This window comes from Rissa tridactyla, chromosome 2, assembly GCF_028500815.1.
Source record: "Rissa tridactyla isolate bRisTri1 chromosome 2, bRisTri1.patW.cur.20221130, whole genome shotgun sequence".
Classification (NCBI taxonomy): Eukaryota; Metazoa; Chordata; class Aves; order Charadriiformes; family Laridae; genus Rissa; species Rissa tridactyla.
Genome location: NC_071467.1, coordinates 84,264,277 through 84,286,718, shown reverse-complemented (window position 1 = coordinate 84,286,718; position 22,442 = coordinate 84,264,277). Strand labels below are relative to the sequence as shown.

At 38.8% G+C, this 22,442-nt stretch overlaps 1 protein-coding gene across 1 annotated transcript in view; it reads left to right on the top strand.

Moving 5' to 3' along the window:
- Positions 1-22,442, top strand: part of CDH12 (cadherin 12) — a 225,394-nt gene that overhangs the window by 175,789 nt on the left and 27,163 nt on the right. The window contains exons 6-7 of the mRNA XM_054191248.1: positions 959-1,146; positions 9,428-9,681. Of these exons, the coding sequence (XP_054047223.1) occupies positions 959-1,146; positions 9,428-9,681 (442 nt within the window). The remainder of the gene's footprint in view (positions 1-958; positions 1,147-9,427; positions 9,682-22,442) is intronic.

The window sequence follows — 22,442 nt, the reverse complement described above, 5'->3', positions numbered from 1 at the left end:
TGAGGAGAGGTGAGCGCTACCTGCCCAGAGGAAACACCCGCCATGGTGGTGTTCGCTGCCAGCTGTGCAAAACAACAAGTCCAGCAAGAGGTGCAGCTGTAGAGGGAAGGCAGGTGCTTCAGCAGCGGCGTAATAAGCCAGGGCACGGTGGTATATACTAAGGCCTTCTGCTACTGATGTCGTTAAAGTCAAGGGTAACTCAAAGTACTTTGGGACCTTTTAGCTATTTTAACTATTATATCTGGCATTTTTTCAACATAGCCGTTTCCCTGAATGAAACCCTTTTGTCCTCACGTATCAGTAGGACAATGCTTATTTTAAGTGTGTAATTTTCGTGGTTTTTTTTTTTTAACTTGTATTTATTACCATTAATAGTAAATAAACTGAAAATAAAAATGTGCAAAGCTAAAAAGCTTAGCACTGAAATTTTAGAAAGAGCACCCTCTGGTGGCTAATGGAAAAACAATACTCTTTATATCTCCCCCCAAGGAGTGGTACATGTAATTATAATACTGAATATTACAGAAATGAGTGAAAATCCTTTTTCCACTGAATTTTTCATTTCAGCTACTGTGAAATGCATGTGTATATGTTCTCAATCAAAATAAAAATTCAGATACCAAAAACTGTTAAACATAGAGGTAGGAAAATGCTTATAAACAGGTACTGTCTACAAGTATAATTTAATTAAAGACAGAAATATAGATAGATATCTCAAGAGACAGAGTTGATAAGGCCCTTACAGTTGCACTGGACCAAATCTAGAAACTAGGGGAAATTAGCATGTTCAGTGGGTAAAACATGCATATCTTTTTCTAATCCTTTGTTGTTTTGATCTCATCATTTTAATTGGATGATTTACGTCTGTTTATTTTGCACAGACTCCATGGTTTTAATCAGATACACTATGTTAATTATCAAGAAATCCCAATAATGACTGTCTTCCACTTTGTCACAGGTATCTTCCATTTAAAAGTACCTGAGTCCTCTCACGTTGGATCTGCTATTGGACGGATCCGAGCTGTGGACCCTGATTTTGGGAAAAATGCAGAAATTGAGTACAACATAGTTCCAGGAGATGGAGGAAACTTGTTTGACATCACAACAGATGAGAACACCCAGGAAGGAGTCATCAAACTGAAAAAGGTATGTGGCACCAATAGGGAGTATGTACCTATGGCTCAAGTGATAAGAGAATTAAATAATAACTAGATAAGAGAATTAAATGTTGTGCAATGATATCTCATAAGTAGCACACAGTAGTTTTAATCTTTCTTAGAATCTGTGGTTGCAATCTGAGTCTAAAAAGAAACTGGAGTTTAGTGTTTCATTTCGTATACAATCAGGTATGACTTTTCGTAAATAATGTCAGTTTTAATGGCAGAGAAGTAATCGTTATCTCTGTCTAGAAAGTGTGATTTCTCTTTTGTGGAAGTTTTCTACCTAAAACCATACGAAAAATGCTACAGTTCAGAGCATGGAATGAAAGAGCTATATTTTATGTTTGAGATTATATATTTCATTTTTTTTCAAGCATTTAATTTTGAAAATTTTAGTTTTGTGGGTTTCATTTTAATAATGAAGCTGCTGTACAGTACTATGGTGAACAGAGTTTTTACTCAGATTAGAGGAGTCCCAAATGGTTGCAAATCGATATGTCCTACTTCCAGTCTCCTAGTAGTGTCCCAAATAGCTGGTTATCAGATATTCCTGCAAGGGAGCACACTGCGTCTCCGCTGTTGATGTTGCTTTAGTGTACTAAAGTAAGTTCAAGATTACTGAATTTATGAATTTCGAAGATGGAAAGGATAAGAGTTATTTGGAATTTAGTGATTAAAGCCCTCAGTAGGAGAGATCCAAAACAGGGACAGTCACATTTTAATGAATGGTTGTTTGCTGAGCCCAGGCATGTACATGTATGCCAACGATCAGCTGGTTTAGTAGGGAAGAAATCTGAACTACCAGATTGTTTCAAAAGGCCAGGTTATGTTTTATAGACAGCTCATTCTTGTAAGTGTAATTTTTGTAAAATAAACACATCTATGAGCTGAATGCTTCAGAAGGATTTGGGAAGGAAAGAGTTCTGGACATGTATTAAGACAAGCTTTAGAAAAAGAGAATCTTTAGCTCCAATAAAATTTAGAATTTAGCTACTTAAATTTCCCCTGGGTCTGACCATGGTTCTATGGCATTATACTCATTCTAACAATTAAATTCCTGGCTTCAGCCTCTTGACCTGGGAAATAGTAAATTATCCACAGGTACATTAAAAGACCAGATGATGTCAAGCCACTTACTTTTCTGCTAGTTTTAGTGACATAAAATGGAAGCTACGATAGCCACAGGAAGTAATTTGTCAATGAAGCACAATGTCTTTGCACCCTTCACACACCTCCTTCTTTTCTGACTAAAAGTTTGAATGTACTGCTTCCTCCTTCCGTGACTTTGTAAACTTTGTTTTGTTTTTAAAAATTGTTCTGATCACCTTTTTCCCTCTATGCAGATGACTCAAAAATAGCTCCATCTGGAACTGTCAGGCTGAGCAGCTGCATGTCCCTCCGTAGGCACTGCCAGCCGGAACCAGCAATGAGTGGGAACCATTGAAAAATGAATGTTTGAGCATTACGAGTAGGTTTTTGACAGGATTCAGTTCTCCCTGGATTAGTCCTAAGCCTCAGCTGTGCTGCTTGGTTTTATACATGGCAATGGAGTTTTTCCATACTTACGGTTAAGTATATATATTAGACCGTAGGGACAAAATATTCAAATTGGCAATGCAGATTTAAACAGCATGCACATAATATTTGTTACTGATGTAGAGCACCCGCATATGAATTTGCCTGATACAGTTATCTTAGGACCAGCATAGGCAAAATGTCTGGCCACTTCTGAGATTGCTATATAGGGAATTATATCATATTTAATCAAAACACTAATTTAGAAAAAAAAAACAACTAATTCTATATCCAGATACTTTAGAGTTGGTCATTGTATTTTGCTGTGTTTATTTAGTCTTTTCAGTAACAAGACAAGGCATATCTGAAAGTTTAGGGCACTTTTACAACAGCAGAACAACGGTTGATGTTGCCTAACGTAAATGATAGATCTTTGTGACTGAACAGGAGGGTTAAAAAAAATAATCCTAATCCCTTCTTAATCTTCTTCATCACAGTGAGCCCGGGGACAATGACAGGCTGTGAAGGTCAGGGTATGCCAGCTTTGTTCTATGAAAGAGTGTGGAAAGAAGATAAATCCAATACGCAGGTCCTCCAGCGCAGAATGCCTTTATACAGACCCTACACATTGCCCTTCACGAAACTTTTCTCAGGGCAAAGGTCCCATTCACTAAGCTTTAAATGGTCCACGTGTTTTAAGACATTTTGGAATCATCCAGAATCCATCCACTTAAGTTCCTTGCTGGATCCCAGGTTAAACAAGAGCAATCCGGATTCTTAAATATACTGTTAACTGAGTTGTCTTTTCATATCCTCTGCGCTTGTAATAATATAAATGTGTTTCCACGGGTTGTGGTTTTCAGATTGTCAGAAGGGCTGGACATCACAATTAAAATGCACGCTACCCGTACTGTACAAGCCTGCAACAGCCCTATGCATTTGCCTACACAGAAGCAATTTCACATTGCATAGTGTTCAAAACACTGATTTGACCTTGTGGGATTATGTAAATATTTAAGTTAGGTATGCATTTAAGTCCTTCTTTAAATCAAAGCTGGTGAATGAGTAGGACCAGCACTTTCAATGATGAATTCTCCATAATAAGCAGTCAAAGCCACTAATAAAAAGTGCCATGTGCTTTAAAAACAGGTTTGCTCTTTCTTCTGTATCGTAGCATATTCTGATGCTGTAAATGCTGCAGTGATTCAGTGCTGAGCCATTTCAAAACCATTTTTAAAGTTTGCTTTTATTTTTTCTGAAAATTTTCTTGCAGCCAGAAACTGTCAGTCACAAAAAAAAAAAGTTGAGACATTTCTACATCAAAATTGATAAAAGTGAAGCCTTCCTGGACTCCTTTTATTTTTGGTGGAAAATACATTTGATGATAAAAAATTACACAAACCAAACTGTTCTTTTCAGCACACTAAATGCATTGGTGGAGGCAAAAGGCCATTTTCTGCTTCACGGACACTAAATGGGCACAAACACCTATAGCTGGACAAGGTGCAGATCTTAAATCATCTGGTTTGGTTGCTAATTTATTTTCATGCTATGATTGTGATAGGCTTGATTACTACTACTCTTGTGCAATTTACATATATTAAAAATGGAATAGCTTTTCTTATATTCTGCTAAAGAAATGATCTAAATGCCAGTTAGCACCGCTGTGTGGTTAGTACTGTAATTGCTTCCCCTCTCTCAAAAAAATAACAGTATCAGTAAAAAGAGGGAAAAATGTCTGGCTTTAGAATAGTGCTGCATGGAGTTCTCTGTAAGAGTAAGATATATTAATATATTAGGAATAGACTGACCAATTTCTTTCCTTATCCTGTGCTATTTTGTACAGTGTTTATTGGGTTTTATATTTACATAGTGTCTGTCATCCTACCTGAATGCTTCAGCAAACTACAGTGAGTGTAAGCTACAAGGAGCAGGGTGACAGAAGGGACTGCCTCCTTCATAGTGAAGGGTAGTGGCCTCAGGTGGGGCACGGAGTAGTGCTCCCAGGTATGGAGGGAAAATTCATCAGTCCCAGGCAAGCTCCGGATTTTATTGAAACTGATAAGACATCTTTAATGACCACACCCGATAGAGAAGGAAAACAGAAGGATCCAAGCTTCACTGAACAGCTGGCACTAAATTTATTAAACTAAGGATGAGTTTATAGGATAAGCCCATTGTGTGCAGAAGCCTCTTAATTGGCTCAGCATGAGCTAATCCAGAAATTAAGCAGGGTTCAAGCACTGAGTCTGGTTTAGACATTATTTTATTAATTTCTGCAGTGTCATTAAAACTCAGGAAAAAACTGTTTCCAGGTGTCATCTGGTATGATCCTACACTGCTGCACTATACTGGCTGAGCTTCTCCCTGTGGGTCTGTGGAAGCTCAGGGAACATCTGCATCTTACTTTTTGTAAGCTGTGTACCACTGCTCACTGATCGGGTGACACAGCTCTATCCATGAAATCACAGCATATCAGAGAGGACATGGCACCGTGTGATGAGAAACAGTAACTTCAGTGATGATAAAATAACCGAAACTGGGAGGACAGTGAACAGACCCAGTAGCTGCAGGGGGGTATTTGGAGTGTATGCGTCCTTGTAACCTCAGGGGCCACTTTTTAAAAGCCTTTAATTGGAGTCAGCAAGCAGAATTTTTACTGCTGACTAAGCTGAGTTGTCTTGCTCATGGGATAGCCCGTGTATGTAGTGTTGGGACATTGCTATAATGCAAGTTCAGTCTGATAGCATCCGTACACCATAATAGTGAGCATAAGGCAGACTCCTGATGTCCCTCAGCCAGAATTGCATTACTTCTACTACTTGCTTTACTAGAAAGACTGTACACTGCTCATCCCACTCCACCCCTTCATTCTCCAGAGGCGGGGAATCATAGAATCATAGAATCGTAGAATCATAGAATGGTTTAAGTTGGAAGGGACCTTCAAGATCACCTAGTTCCAACCCCCCTGCCCTGGGCAGGGACACCTTCCACTGGACCAGGTTGCTCAAAGCCCCATCCAGCCTGGCCTTGAACACTTCCAGGGATAGAAGTGTTCTGCAGCTGTGTGCATAGGCACTGTCTGCCTATAATCATAACTCATGAGTTTGTGTGAGCGGGAATTGTGGTTTTACATTTTGAGGAAGACAAGCAGGCGATACGAAGTCCTTCAGTACAGGAAGAAAGTGGTGACCCAGGTGCAGATGCAATCGCAAAGACCATGGCAGCCACAGAGAAGGATGATGGGAAGAGTGAGGAAGGGAAGACCTTCAGACTCTGCAGTTTGCAGATACAGCTGTTGGTTTGGTTTTTTTCCCTGAAACGGTGAAAGGCAGCTCCAGAAACAGGTAAGATGCTTGAGAGCAGCAAACAGCTGAACCCCTGACATTGGTCAGCTTCTTTCCTTCTCCAGATACAGAACATATGTATATTTTGCCCACTTCCCATCGAATCCTGAAATGCTCATGTCAGATTTTGTCAAATCTACAGCACTTGCTGTAGATTTGGCCTACAGATCTCCTTTTTGACTGTGCGTTCTCATCTCTGTAATTAATGAGACTTCTTGGTTAACTGGAGCTTCCTTTAATAAATCAACCTGCTGTATAATACCAATTATTTCCTTATGCTGTTTAAAATCCAGTGCATAAGTGCAGTTACTGAAACACGCCGATGCACAGCAAGTAGTCTGATGGCAGTATTTCACAATCCATACGGTTGCTCAGCCCATCTTCAAGGGGAAAGTGTTGCCAGGTTTTGAGATGGGCACACATGACACAGAGTTGTTTTACAGTTGCACAGTGCCAGTATGAAGACAAGTCTCCGTTAATACGTGCTTCCTCTCAACCGCGTACTACTGTTTGTAACTGTCCATATGTCTTGGGGCTTAGAGTCTCATCCCAAAATGCGGCTTTTCCATCATTGTAGGTGTGGATCATGAAAGCTTGTATCACACAAAATGCTGTTGTATCTCTTACGTGTGGATAAAAAGCAGAAATTTCTGGAGTTTCTGGTCCCACCTCTTTGTGAAGCACAGTAAACTGACAGGATAGTTCTTCTCCCACCTTGCCATTCTTCTCGTGAGAATTCATTATATCTTTCAGCCCATTCTTATTTCTTTCAGTTCTTTAATTCTCTCTCTCTTCCCCCACCTATCCATCTGCCTATCTAATATATAAATTAGGACACAGATACATCTATATAGTAGCATTTCTTAACTTCTGCCTTGAATATGGGAAACAGTAATATTTCAAAATGTATTTATTTCTAACACAGAGCTGTTTATGTGCCTTCCTAGTCATACTAAATAAGCCCATTCATGGCAATTCCAGCCTTGCAAGATAAAGTGATTTGTCAGTATGTGTTATTTGATTTTGGGATTTGTAGAAAGCCTCTGCTGCACACAGCTGTGTATATGCTGATAGTGCTTTACTATGCAACTATATAGAGCAGCTTGTCACCGCGACACAGGAAAAGGCAGATAAGAACCGGTAGGGGGGCCAAATACATCTATTCTGTCACTGGTACTTAGAATATCAATTAGAAATACTCGTCTAATTGTTGAGTAGTGCACAGTTAATAAGACATTGCCTTAACATTAGCAAAAGTTATGTTTACTGTGGAAAGCTCATAACTTTTGTAAAATAAAAATCTTATTCAAGCTTAGATTTCTGAATGTAATTATTTTTATAGAAGGAATAAATATTTCTATTGTTTATTTTAAAAAAATAAAAACACCTCTATGAATTAATCCCATTAAAAGGTGATTAATTGAAAAATGTTTCTGTAATCTTACAGCTTTTCTCTGTAAGATTGAAATATTCCGCTATGTTTGTACCCTTACCAAAAGACAGCCTGCAAGGACCGCATGGATCATCATGGTCTTTCCATTAGTGCATCTATCTGCAAATATAATCATGCATAACAGGAGCCAGACTGAACAGTTTTAATGCAATTCTGGGGATATGAAAGACATATCCAAGGCATCAGTTAGAATTACTATTTAATTGAGAGCTTAGATTTCTTGCTTTCTCTGCCATAATCATTTATCTCTAGCTTAACCCCTAATACTTAGACTTTTTCCACTCCAGAACGGTTCTTTAAACTCCAGGTTTTCTCCCCTTAATATATTTTTTGAAAACACGTTAACAATTTATATAATAGTATGGAGAAGAGTTTGTGTAGGGTTACACAAACTTAGGGTTTCAGCACCAGGGCACAAGATCTTCCACACTTAATTTTGTCTGTTTCTTCTTAGTCTTAGTTTCTTCTTCTTTCTGTCAGTCCAGTCATGAAGGTGCAACTTGTACTGGGTTTTACTGGGAATTTTGTATGTAGGAGGGTGGTTGCATGTGGTGGTGGGTTGGTTAGTAGTACCTTGGCTTTCAAGCCTGATTATTTCTATGGTTCATAGACTTGGATGGCTAATTTTAAATCCCTAGCTCAGAAAAGACCGACCATGTAGTCTATTAAAATTATAAAATCTTTCATAAGGATTTAAAATCATTATGCTAGCTGTTCAGCTAATGTAAGTCAAGGTAACTCGATTGATTTTAATGAAACTACTTCAATTTACACCAGCCAGTCATCTGGCCAATTATGTCCTGTTGTGATAAGGACAGAAAATGGCAGAATTTAAATCTGTCCTAGCTGTGACAAATGACTGGAAACACTGCGGTAATGATGGCTGGGAGGAAAAAAATGACAGACATTGAAATATTCTTGCTTATACACTTGTGATCCTGCTCTCTTTTCCATATAGCATAACCTTTCCCGTTAAAAAATTTCCAAATTGACAATTATAGGCAGAAACCACTAGGTGCCAGTGTTACCCAGACAGCAGGAAAAGACTTTGTCAGTAACATTAAAAACAACATGAAAGCCAATGCAGCTAAACCTTTTAACTGAAAATAAAGCTTCTGTGTCTTTTCAACTAAATAAGACTGCATTAGGGCTTTTGAGATTACTACTTTTCTAAAAGCAAAGGCACTAAATTGACGTACATTGACAGAAACCAACACCAAAACAATGTGATTGAAGGGTGCATTTCCATCCAGAAACCAGCTAGGTGCACAAAGGCTACTATGCTGCCTTCAAGACCTTACAGATTACACCTAGGATCATAAGTCTGCATTTTTCAACGTACGTGCAGTTCAAATATACGATGTGAATAGCAGTTCACTGCTAAGATACACATTTTACAGGAAAAACTTGGTTCAGATGAAGTTTGAATTCAGATTCCAAGCCGCACCTGAAGTTTGGTTTGACCCATTGGTATATATCAGAGTTTTGATTTGGGCTCATTTCCATCATTGTCCTGGTCCTCTGGAAGCTTTCCCTGCTAAAAGAAATGGAAATCTTACGTTTAAGGAACTGGATCAGTAAGCGACAGCTGATTGCCTGGGCACTGAGGTTGTGAATGCAAATCTCTGGCTAACCTGCACACAGCTCATTTGCAAGAGATGAATCTCACTCATTTAACCTCAGACATCTACAGTGTAACTGTTTACATCCATGCCAGTCATCCTGATTTTTTTGATGTGGAGAAACAGTCATTTCCTGGGTATGATTCATCTGGCCTATTTCAGAAACCACCTTAGCATGAGACGAACTGCAAAAACAAGATTAGTTGATTAGCTCTGAAGGAGCTGAAGTTTACACTGAAGGTGTCTTATGTCAGATTTATCCTACCAAAGTGATTTTGCAATGTTTAATCTTTAGTCAAATCTGATGTTTTGCTTTTGTTCTTTCCGCAGCCATTAGACTTTGAAACAAAAAAGGCATACACCTTTAAAGTCGAGGCCTCCAATCTCCATCTTGACCATCGATTTCACTCGGTGGGTCCATTCAAAGATACTGCCACTGTGAAGATAAATGTGTTGGACACGGATGAACCTCCAGTTTTCAGCAAGCCTATGTACACAATGGAGGTTTATGAGGATACACCTGTGGGGACCATTATAGGTGCAGTGACGGCACAAGATCTCGATGCTGGCAGCAGCTCGGTTAGGTAAGAAAGCTTTTCTTCCTTCAGTGACTCTCAGACAACCCAAAATGCTGCTGACAGTGAGACTCGGTGGCAAAGAGCTTAGTAAGAAGATATAGATTGTTCCAAGTCTGTCACTGTAACTGCTGCTCTGAAAAATACTGAAAAGATATGCTAGTTTGGGTGGGTTATCTGGAAAAATACATTAAGTGTTGACAGCTTCTTATCATACAGATCCTGTAAGTTACCATGCGCTGACGTGACTTCAGAGATGGTGTGCTCAGGCTAAGGAAGTAAAAACATTGTTTTGCCTGGTGTCTGGGGCTTCCACAAAAGCAGCTCAAGTACAGGAGTGAAAAAGGAGGTACATGCTACGTCTGTGTTATACCTCAACGGGTGACAGCGAGCACTGCCCCTTTCACAGGAACCGCTCACTCTCTACACCTGGCAAGGAACAAATGCTTTGATAAATAATTGCTACATCTGTCTTGGCCAAGGCTGTGGGGATGTGATTGCTGAGCGGCACAGGTGGCTGTGTTCAGCAGACTTCGTCACAAGTGAGCAAACCTGTGAGCAAAACCTCTCATTTACTGGTATAGCTTATTTTCCTGAAATAAGAGGGAGAGGGAAGCTGTTATACAAATGTAATATATTGATTTTGCTGATGTATTCCCAGCCACGTTAGAAACTATGAAGTGAACCAGACTCATGTACCAATAAGGAAGCTCCTGGGCAGACATGGTCTAAGATGTAGGCAGACATTGCACACACTGCCAGTACCAATTCATGCTGAAGCTACCTGACATCAGGAAATATTTTTATTCCCAGACTTTCATGAGCAGTATTGCAGACATAATGGAAGTCACCAATCTTTAAATATTAATGTTTATCAAATAGGACTGTGGTGGAATAGGAGAATGCCACTAGTATCTAGCAAGTGCATATGCATTCATGCATATTTGACTACAAATTTAATTTGGATTTTTTTAATCCATCTTTATTAACTATGTGTATTTTGACTCGGTACTTACTTAAGTACTCAGTACTTAAAATGTACAATAAACATGCTAGATGATATGTTGTAGTCATATGCAAAAATTTAACACGCAACAGTGACTGTTTAACTTCTGCTTCGTCAATTCACTGTTAATTATTGCTTAAAACTATTATTAATGTTGGTTGTTTTGCTGGTTTTTTTTTTTAATTTAAATACATTCTTCATTCTTTTCTAACACAGAACTGTATTTGTTTGTGACTCTGTGACACATTCCTTACCTGAGAAAGGATCAAAACCTTCACTAACAAAGACTGAAGTGAGAACCTTTTTCCCTGGTGGTAGCCTATGAGAATAACACCACTGAAGTCAATATTCTGTTGAAAACCACACTCTCTTCTGAACAGATAGAAAGCCTTTAATCATATTGTTTAACAGCTTTTCATATGACAACAGAATCATTTGAATGTATAACCATTCCTCAGTGAGAGTTTTTTATTTCACAAACCCTCCTAGGAGACTCAAGTGCTTTAGTTACTGATCATACCTTTGCAACTATGCGGGAAAAATCTTTGTTTCATGATGGTTTCTGCATACACTGCGCTCACTGTAATATTGAATTCTAAGACGTTTTGAAGTGTCCGTGTCTACCTTTTTAAACCCTGAAATCATGACTTGGGTATCCAAATGCCCATTTACAGTTCAAAGATCAGGAATATTATAAAATACCCTTGCATTTTAGTCTCACTGCTCTACTTGCTGATCCCTTACACCAACAAACAGCAGAAGTGCTCCCAGGGTCACTTTTTATGAACCAATTCAGCTGGTTCATGCCCAGGGAAAAAAATGAACCAATTTCTCAGAGGGACCACCCATTCCTACCCAGAAGTAAGCCACACATTTAATTCAGTGGACTTTGGAGGGACATACTTTGCTTTAAGGAGAGAGATGTGTTCCATTAAGCGGGATGACATGCTGAGAAGATTAAGCTGGAAACCTCTTCATGCAGCTCTCTTATGGCTTTGTAAGATCACTTATTTCTACCAATTTTCATGTTTCAGTCCTGAAATCTCTTCCTTGGCCCTCATTTACCTGGAGATATATTTGATTCTCTGTATTCAGCTTGATATCCATCTCTCTGAATTTAATGATAAGATTCTTACTAATTTATTGGAGATCTGACCATGCTCATATGCTCTGAAAGAACCCGTCTCTATCCAAATGCTGACTATTCCAAGCAGAAAAAGGAGTTATATGCAATTGTTATTTACTGATGTATTAATGTTCAATATTCCACGTTTTATATCCTCTAACTGAAAAGAAAGTACATGACAAGAAGTTAGAAAAGCATAAATTAGTTTGAAAGTTGCATATGATTACAATTTCTTACTGTATCTTAAGCAATTATGCTCTTTCAGCTGTATAAAATCTAGATCATCTCACAGATGTAAAAAATGGCTCCATCAATTTAATCATATTTTTAAGAAGGAGTCCGAGCATCTTCTGAGTAAATATGGCCTCTAAACAAACGTGGAAAAGCAAGTAATGTTCTTTGACGCAACAGCCCATACAATTTGCTGGGTGGCAGAGTTTCTTTACAAATTCATTCATTTTCTCTGAAATGTTTTCCTAGAGCAGTTTGGCCATTAAGATGCCCATTACAACAACAATATCAACAATCTGGCAAACAATAGAGACTGGGATAAAAGACCAATCTGCACCGTATGCAACAGAAGGCAAAACTCTGGACAACAAAGCAGTCTACACCAGCTCACATGAAAGGAAGCAGCACTAGTCACAGCAAATCCATGTCATCAGACAAAAACTAGCTCTGCTATGCTAGACACATGAGGAAGGGGGAGATAACAGCTAAGAACGGATTCAGCTGGTAGAAAAAGAAAAATATTTTGCTGGAAGCCATTGAAAATGTTGAGATTTATATTATTTTTCTCTTTTCTCCTGTTACTGGAATCAAGTTTTTTGGCCAAGTTAGGAAATTTGAAAGGTTTGTTTGGGGGGATGATGTTTTGTTAGAGATGTTGAAACGAAATGGCACAGAGCGCACATTCAGTAAGAAACAGGAAATTAAGCACAAAGAGAAAAGGGGCCGCAGGTATTCAACACCTGCAAGGGTGACTGGCTTGGAAGCTGTTTTGGTACATCACCTCAGTGCACCTGATTTTCAAACTGTGTTAAATCTGGAGTTTATGTGTCTCAGAAGAGCTATTTTGTCTATTCCCATTTTATCCATAGTGCTGCAAGAAATGCTCAGCATAAATGTTAAGATGAACATGTACTTTGTCGTCATTAAAAATCCCCAAGCACTTCTGAAAAGAACAATGATCTCCTGTTCTTCTCAGACTCCTCTAGTTCATGATGGTTACAAGCTGTCTGGGAGAAAAAAAAAAGCACCTGTGTTGAAGTGTATTACAATTTATGTAGCTTGTAAATATGCAAATGTTTTTAGTAAAGAACCTTGTATTTCTGGCACAAGGAATTTTAGGACTTCCTAAAAATCACTTTTATACGTGTCCATACAGCATGAATGTTATAGACAGAGCTGTCTAAATAACAAGTGCAAATGGATGGCAAGACTGAGCTATCTGCGATACTTTCTAGAATAATGAGGTTTATCTAACAGCGTGTGTGAAGTTCAACAACTTTTCACTGACACCTTTGAAGATGTCAGATTTCCTTGGAGATTATTTTGTGGCATAAAGCATGAAAGGATTTTTGCCCCTGATGTGAACCCCAGATATGACTCCCATTACAATGAGTTTCATAGTCCGTGCCATAACACTGCCCTTCAGATCTCTGCTTGAGTCTGGAGTTTTGCCTTATGAACCACAAGAAACACAAAGAAGAAGGAAAGCTGTGGGGACTGTGCATTTTCCTGTCCAAGTCCAGAGTCATGAAACCGTGATATTAAAGAAAGAAAAAAGTCATGTGTAATAGTCACAGGTCGATCCTGCCCTCAGTATCGTGGGGACATGACTGTGTTCCCTGCATGTGCTTCCAAAGGAAAAGTCTTATTTATTTTCTGAACTAGTTCACAGTTGTCCAGAAACTTTTATGGATAGGTTCTCTTTTCACAGTGCAATACTTTATCATGTAAAGTTCTAGAAAATACAAATAGCAGGTTTTTTCCTGAATCCTTAAACACTTTATCTTAATGTACAAGCACAAACAAGATGAATTAGTTACGTATGTAACACAAAAGTGCTTGATCTTCCAATCGCATAATTCTTCTGACGTTTTTTTGTGCATACACTTTTTGAATTTTCTTTTTCTTCAAAAGGAAAAATCGCATCCTGTGACATGTGTCTTATACAGACATAGAAAGACTTGGACATCTAGTTCCAGCACCTCAAGCCTCTTCTTTTAATAACAGATTAAGTGATAGCTATTTTTCTGTGTATGGTATCACTCTGGAGGGGAACAAGATGCTTTGCCTGTTGGTTTTGCACAGATAAAAGATGGTGGGACTCAGGAATTTTGGTTCCTTTTTAGCTTTGCCTTTTACTGCAGTCACACCTCAACCACTTTCAAGATGTCTCTTCCAAGTTCTAATTTATCCAAGCTTACCAATTCAAATCCCTGCGCCAGTACCCCTCAGTTCCTGCTGCAGATCCCTTGCTATCTTTTGCAGTCCTCATACTAGCCCACTGTTTTCTTATATCTCCTATGCCCGGGTGGTCTAATACCAGTCTCCTATTTCACAGTCCATCTTTCTCCCACAGCTGGTTTCTGCCTTTTTCCTCCTGAACCACATCCCATTAGCTTCACTAGCATCCCACTCTACTGCCTTCCTTTCTTCTGCTGATGACAGACGTCTTTTTTGATCTTAGTGGCATGATGTATTTTTTTCTTTTTGTTCCAGTTACTTTGATCTTTTTTCTAGAACTCTAGAAACCGGGTTTCTATCCCAACATTTTCTCTGAATCCCAAGGGGTATATTTGGCCAACACAGCTGCTCTTTCCCCATCAGCTTCCCTAATTTTCACTCTCATTTGGCTCAGTGAGCACTCAGCTACCAAATACACAACAACATCCCCATCTACCTACCTCCCAGGAACGCTGGAAATTATATAGGGCAGCAAATTCCTACTCCTTCTACTTCTCCCCGACTTTCTGACTCTTCCTTTGTTTTCTTCTCTGGTTCCTAGACTTTGTCTTCATGATCTCAGGCAATCACATCCTCCACTCCATCATCCTTTTCCTGTAAGTTCCTCCCCATATGATCCCATGTACAGCCCTGCTGATCTCAAGGTCTGAATGAGCTGACTTCCTCCTAAGCAACTGGGTGGCTTTAAGGGATAGAACAGAAAGGTGACTTCTTTTCAAACACGAGGCAGAAAAATCTTCCCCTTCTGTGTATAAACTGTTTTTCAAAAGGAACTGTTTTCTTGCAGCTTAATGAATTCCTGCACTTCAGCAGTCACAGCAGCAGACTGTATCTCTCTGCTTTACCTTTACCGTGAAGCAAGATGTGTAAAACAAATTATTACGGTAATCCCCTTCATGGTAGTTTAAATTAATATGTTTTATTTCACGTTTGCAATGGATTAGGTGCACACAGGCAGACAGTTACCACAGCTCAGTTGACAAGCCACTGAGTTGTATTAATTCAAGGACTGTGGTACCTCAGTTCCAGTGATCAACTTAGAGCTACTACAAGTAGCCACTACAAAAAAAAGTGCAGATTTTTTTTAACCTTACTCTTAAATCTATAGCCTTAAGGCTGAAGGGATCACACACCATTCTTTAATGGGGAAGGTAAATGCACTCTCACTCATTAGCCCTCTGTGATGCTGCAGCATGTTCACTGGGAATAGCCAGAGACCTGAGCTGAAAAACCCTTCTTGGTCATTTTGGAGCACATGCAGAATGACTTTTTGATCTGTGTGGGTTTTCACAGGACTGGCAAAAAGATGGATCAAAGGTGGAGTACTTTCTGGCACAAGTCAGAAATCCTGCACTAGAGGAAAGTCAGACCTTCCCAAATAAACATTACTAGGATTCATTTGACATGCATAAGTTTTCCTAGATCAACTTCTGGAAGCACTTGCAGCATGAAGTAGTATTTCCTAAGTCCAGTAAGTCAAAAGCATCTGAAAACAAAATCTAAACTGAGAGAGGCCAGTAACCTTTATTTAGAGTCAGTAATTCATCAACTTACTGAAGCTTGTGAAAAACAGCAAGTGATCTTCAGTTGGCATATGCGATCATATTAAGCTATAAAGCGACAGTCAGGAGTTTAGAACTAAAAGTATGTGTAGATCCTAGAAGTTTATGGGCTACTGCTTTCAGTGAATGACCTGTTTGTGAGGGAAGTGGATGCTGAAAATCAAGAAGTGTGCATTCAGCTCCAAGGCAGAAAAGAGCAACTTGGCAGGCAAAGCTTTTAAATTAATTGAGAATAGCTAAGAAGCCAGAGTAAGGGGAAAGGAACAATGAGACCGTAATAGTTCTGGTTTACTTCACAGCACTTGTACCACCTGGTGATGTGATTTTACAAACCTAGTTCGCATCCCAGAGGCACACACTGTAATTTTACTTTAGCTCAAATAATAGTCTTCCTGATTTTTGATCAAGGGCTCTTATTCCAAATTTCTCCAGCAATGGATTTCTCAAGCATCCCAGAAAGCAATTGTGAGGTTAAAACAGAGGTTTAATGGCTGCAACCAGTTCACCTCAAGCTGTGAACCTCTCAGGGTTTGACACTAAGAGAATTACAAAGGGTCAGGACTTAAACCGACATCTAAGAATAGCTTATGTGCTAAAGGGAAGCATGCTAGTTGGTTATTCTGCACAGTGGTACACACAGTCAAACCTGAAACCATCTTCCTAGTGTAAAATTAAGCTTCCCAACATTTTTTATTAAAGGTCTTATGTCCCTTTCCAGAAGAATAACTATTTTAACCATTGCAACCTAATCAGATTCCAAGTCCTTTCAATCTGAATTTCTCCTTTAGGTCTGTTTGTAAACATTGGCTTTATTTTCCTGTCCCAGAATGCTCAAGTTTATTATTATTATTATTTATTAATTTAAATAATTATTGCATATAGAGTTTCTTATATATTTGGTAAATTTTTTTTGCTTGCAGGCTTGTTAATGAAGTTTAAGCAACAGGGGTTTTGAGAGTTATACACTTTTGGGCATCTATGTTTCAGTCACATCCTGACTGTAGATGCAGACAGACCTCAGATACTTCTACATTTATTGTGTCCGGTTCTAGGCTCCTCAATACAAGAGAGACATGGACATATTGGAGGGAGTCCAGCAAAGGGCCACAAAGGTGATGAAAGGACTGGAGTATCTCTTCTACGAGGAAGGGGACTGTTCAGTCTCAGGAAGGGAAGGTTCAAGGAGGTCTTAACAATGCATGTAAATACCTGAAGGGAGGCTACAAAGAGGACAGAGACAGTCTCCTTTTAGTGGTGCCCAGATGACCTCCAGAGGTCCCTTCCAATCTCAACCTTTCTGTGATTCTGCAACACAGGGTCATTTAAGATGGCTGGATATGAAAAAGGAGCAAAGATAATCTAAATACAATGCTGAGGTTCAGTATGTGTGAACACTAAAAAAAATAATTAAAAAGACTGCTATGAGCATTGATGTGAATAATAAGTCTACATATTTATGTTAACAACTTAATTTAGGTAGTAAATCTGAAAATAGTGTGGAGGAAACACAGTGCAGAAATTCCAGCCCAGGTAGAAGGAGAGGAGAGCTGATTTTAGAGGCAAATGATGGGACCTGGTCAGACCATCAGCATGCAAGGGGGGGCAAGGAGTTGCTTATCCAGCAACTTTTGCCTGGGGCCCTCATGAAATTTGTAAAACCTTTGAAAAGGTGACTCCATACTTATATTGATTTCTGCAAATTCTGGATTCCTTTATACGTGCAGAGGTTTGGGGATGAGAAAAAGGAAAATGCAGCAGCTCCTGCAGTGTCAGAGCTGTCCTGAATAACCTCTTACTTTATGGACGCTTCACCAAACCAGCTTCAAAGCAACAATGCAGCCTCCAGTTCTTGACTTTACTGAGTTTTTCCCCTTGCAGATCCATCTGACAATCCAAGTGAGTCCCAGCTGAGGATCTAACCGAGCTCTACTGTGTCCTGCAGTCTTCTCTAGAGTCAGCATGATTGCTGTTATTTGCTCTTTCTTTGACTGTCTCAGCATCAACATTTTACTTCAGCTTTTTTTTTCTGGGGAAAAATATGAGAGATTTGTTCAGATTTTGTTATCCAAAAGATATAGAACGGAGATAGTATTTACAGCATGCAAAAGCAAAGCAATCAAAGATTATTCCCGTTGAATTTATGCCACTAGGCCTGCTCTACTCTATAGCAGCTATGCTGCTTATTGCCTTAGCACTTTGTCAGAAGACAAAGAATTTCAGGCCAGGCATGGGAACAGAGGCCCAGGAAGCATCTCTGTCTTATCCCGTGGTGTTTATGTCACGTGCACCCAAGTACAAAATAGAGTTTCAACTTCTACTGAGGAGTTACCGCATCTGCTTTCCCCCTCTCAGCTTTCTTAAAGGTTGGGGGGTCCACTCAGACTGATAGAGTCTTTCTATATTCATTCTGCCCGTTGATAGAGATACTGATACATGTCCAGATGCCCATCCCAGCACGTCCTTTCGCCACCTAAAAGCAGCAAAGCAGGAGCTCCGCTCTCCTCTTCGCCAGGTGTGAGAGGCACCCTCTGGTGCCTGGGTGCCTCGGTGAACATGGGTGGCAGGTCCTTCGTGCCCTGGGCAGGATGAAGGTGGAAGGAACAGGCCATGGGAAGCAGTGCAGAGGGCAAACATACACCTTTCAAAAGCAGGGTGAGACGGTGTTCAGGGCCTATAATTTGTGGTGCTGGTAGAGAAAGTGCTCTGCTACTTTCCCACCATGGCAATATCGACTGCTAAGCCTGGAGTGAGGGGGTTAAGACCAACAGGCCTCTACTGCTGCGCACAGTCCAAACAACTGAGATTTAATTAAACTACAGGACAAAGCTTTCCCTCTGCCTGGCTGTCTTGCAGTTCTGCCTGCTCAATGAGGCAGGGAAAATGATGTTAAAAATGAATAAAAACAATGCATTTTCGAAATGACAACGGCTTTTGATAAGGTACTCATCTGGTAATGAGAAATGCAGAGCAGACAACAGAGCTGACTGAAGGGTTTGATAAGCAAATGAACAAAACCTTTAAAGGCAGAGGGTGAGGAAGCACAGGAATCTGTAGACAGGCAGAACTGGCAGTTTGTAAGGGCTGATAACTGAACTGCAGCACATTTTATTTCCTATATTGACTAGACTGTTTTACTAAAATTCTTATGTAAGATTTATGAGGCTTATGAAAAGTTTAACAGCTTCCCTCACTTGGCTCTGACCCATCGTTAGAGTCTGGCTGTCTGCAGCCACTGCTTCCCTCTCAGTTAATTCTGCATAATGGTCGATTTTCTCCAAAGAAATAAATATGATTTGTTTGCACTGATGTTGCTCATTCCAGATCAAGTAAGCTCCTGACTGCTAAAATCACTAATCCTTCACCCTCCTGATTAAAAACGCAGAAGTGTGAAGGGCTGTGAACCCAGACGTGTAGTATGCAGAAGACTCAAACTGTATTATTTTCTCATGTGGAAGATCATGTGTTATATGCAAGGCGCGAAGATGATAGGCATATATTCTGACAAGAATTGTTTGCTCCTTCTCCCAAAGTGTAGCAATTCCATCTGTCTTTCTCTAAAGCATCACTACCTGATATGCAGTATAGACAAGATTCATTCTGGGAAGGCTGGAGTACAGCTCACAGGATATCAGTCTGAGAAATTATACTGATGAACGCCTTTGGAAAAGGGGACAGAGGAGTGCAACAATTTATTTGGGCTTCTATCAAAATAATCAAAACATTCTCTGCTTTTTATGCCAAAATACTTTAACAAATACAAAGCTATCCTTCCACTAAGGGACTAGGTGTGTTGCTTCAGCGGGATGTTCAGAAACACTCAGCTTTGACTATTAAAATAGCTTTACATCAGTGCTAAGTACCTTCGAAAATCTCTACAAAATCAAAAACGAATATGACATTTTGAGTGGAATAATCAAAGAAAAATCAAGGTAAAACTCAAAAATATTTTAATATATCAGTAAATTGGGGGGTATATTTAAGGGTGGCAAGTGTGATGTGGTATAATCTGAAAGACAATTCTGACACTTACATAGCATCGCCCACACAGGCATCTCTAGTTTTTGCTACCGGTGAACAAAGCAATGCCACTAAGACCCTTCTACCTATGCTCGCCTTTTTGTTTTTGTGTTATTATATGGCAGTAAAGGCACTTAGAACGAGTTAGACTAACTACATTGGCTGTTCATTTTTTTGGTTGCATCTGAATATGCAACCTTGAGACACTCATTTCAAAGCATCACCCATGAGAGGGTTATCGGCATCGGTTCTGCAAGTGCAATTGCCCATTGAGCCAATTTGTGAAACAGGTTAGGTTAGAAACCACCTGAAACCAGACTGCTTCTTTACAAAGTGGCCCATTTAATTTTGAAAGGAAATCACATTTGGGAGAACTGTGTCAGGACTAATACTGACTGGAAACAGGGAGTGAGGTGAGTATAAGAGATAACCACTTAACCTGGAAGAGCTGCAGAAGCCCTCCTGTGATTGTATCTGACTGGGCAGTTAGGAGAGATGTTGAGATTTAATGGCAATAGGTAACACTGAATGGTGGTGCTGGTTCCTTTTCACATTTCAGCTAGGATTTGGGGTTTTTTTGTTGGGTTGGTTCAGTTTGTTTGTTTGCTGGGCTTTTTTTCTTCATGTGTAGTACCCTTCCTGGAAAAAAAAAATAAAACAAAATTAAGCCCTGAGATTATTTTGCATCTGCATGAGATCCAGCTGGGATCCACAGGATTACCCAGAGGATTAGATCTGACAGCAAACCAGTCAAGGTTTCCCTTGGTTTGACCTCTAACGCCTCAGCAGTGTTCTGAAGCTATTCAGTAAAGGTACAGAAAGCTTCTGGTCCCATTAAGGGAGATGGCTTAATAAATTATTTAAACATATAAACAAAAAAAAAAAAGGCAACATAGCAGAACAGCATCTGTCACTTTGGAACATTACCACATCCTTTACATTTTTTGGTTAATGACAGGAAGATTTTACAGCAAAACTTCATATGTTATTTTGCTGTTACTAGCACTAGATTTTTCTAATAGCTCTTGCTATTAATATATCAGGTTATGTTTTTATGTGACAGTAGATAAGTTTGATTGGCTTTACTTTCTCTAAGTATTAAATGTTAATACTTAGAGATAAATATTAAATAAAATATTTATTACATACATAATATCTATATAATAGATATATATAATATCTATTATATATAATATAAATAGATATACAGATTTAGAGATATAGATAGAGATATAGAGATATAAATAATATAAATAAAATATAATAGAGATAAAAAATAAATAAAAATTAATACTCTCACAGTATTAAACCCAGGGTATTAAAACTAGAAGTTTTGCTCAAGAGAGGTCCTATTTCTTTTCATTACATTAAGAAATTTATTTTTTATATTAACAGTTTTATCCAAGACAAAGTATTTTTAGTTTATTACATATCTCTAGTCATTTATATATCTAATACTTTGTATCCATACAGCACAACAATTGCTGGGTTGTACAGTGTAAAGGGCACTTAAAGAAAGATGAAGGTTGTATTACCACAGGATAACGTGAATGATATGCAAAGACTATTGTCTGCAAGAATAGAAGGTGCAAGAATACACCTTATTTTGTATTATCATAATGCACGGAAGAGAAAAAAGGGTATTTACCTCTGCTGCTCTTTTAAAACCTCAGAGATGGCATTTTTAAGTTAATAGAAAACAACAAGACTCAGAATCATGGGTAATCTTTAAATCAAATGAAGGTATAAAAAAGAAACTAAAGTAACTTAATACCGATTGAAGTGCTGCAGCCCTGAGGAAGAATTTGGAAATGTAACTATCCTATTTAGCCCTAAAAGCAGAAAACTCAGATGACTGTATCATTTAGCACAGGAAAACAAAGTGTTATGTTACATCTAATTATACTTGTTTGAACTTTGTGGCCGTGCACGGTCTACAGAGGACTTGCTTTAAAAATTCTTGATTGCACTTTTATCAAAATCACGGCAATCACTCCTCAATCTTAACTGGAAAGGAAGATACTTCCAGTAATCAGAAGAATAGTTCAACACTTACATTTGAGACAAGCAATAAGGAACTGACTTAGCGTTTCAAATATGAATATATGTACATATGGTGATACAAAGTTTTTGAGTTTTACACAATGGTAACTTAGTGAATAGATCATCTTAGGAATTGCAGGAAGGAAATTCCAGTGGCAGGATGGGATTTTGGAGGACACAAAGTGTTTTGCACGCTTCAATACATTACATTCTCTAACATTCTAATCTCTTTGAGGCTTGCTTGATGTCTGAATTTCTTCTTTGTCATTGTAGCAGTGATTTTTCTGTTTCTCTACTTTTTAATAACTACAATCTTAAAAAAAAAAACAAAAAAAAAACTTTTATGGTTATATTTTAAAATATTTGGAACTGCACCTTAGAGCAGATTTGTAACTGAGTATGATTATCATGAAGATACTCTTTTCCATTATATTTCACAGTTTAGCATTACAGGGACTAATAGGATTATTCTGTCCATCTGTCTAGAAATTTCAATAGGGCCTGTTGTGATAGGACAAGGGGTAGTGGTTTTAAACTAAAAGAG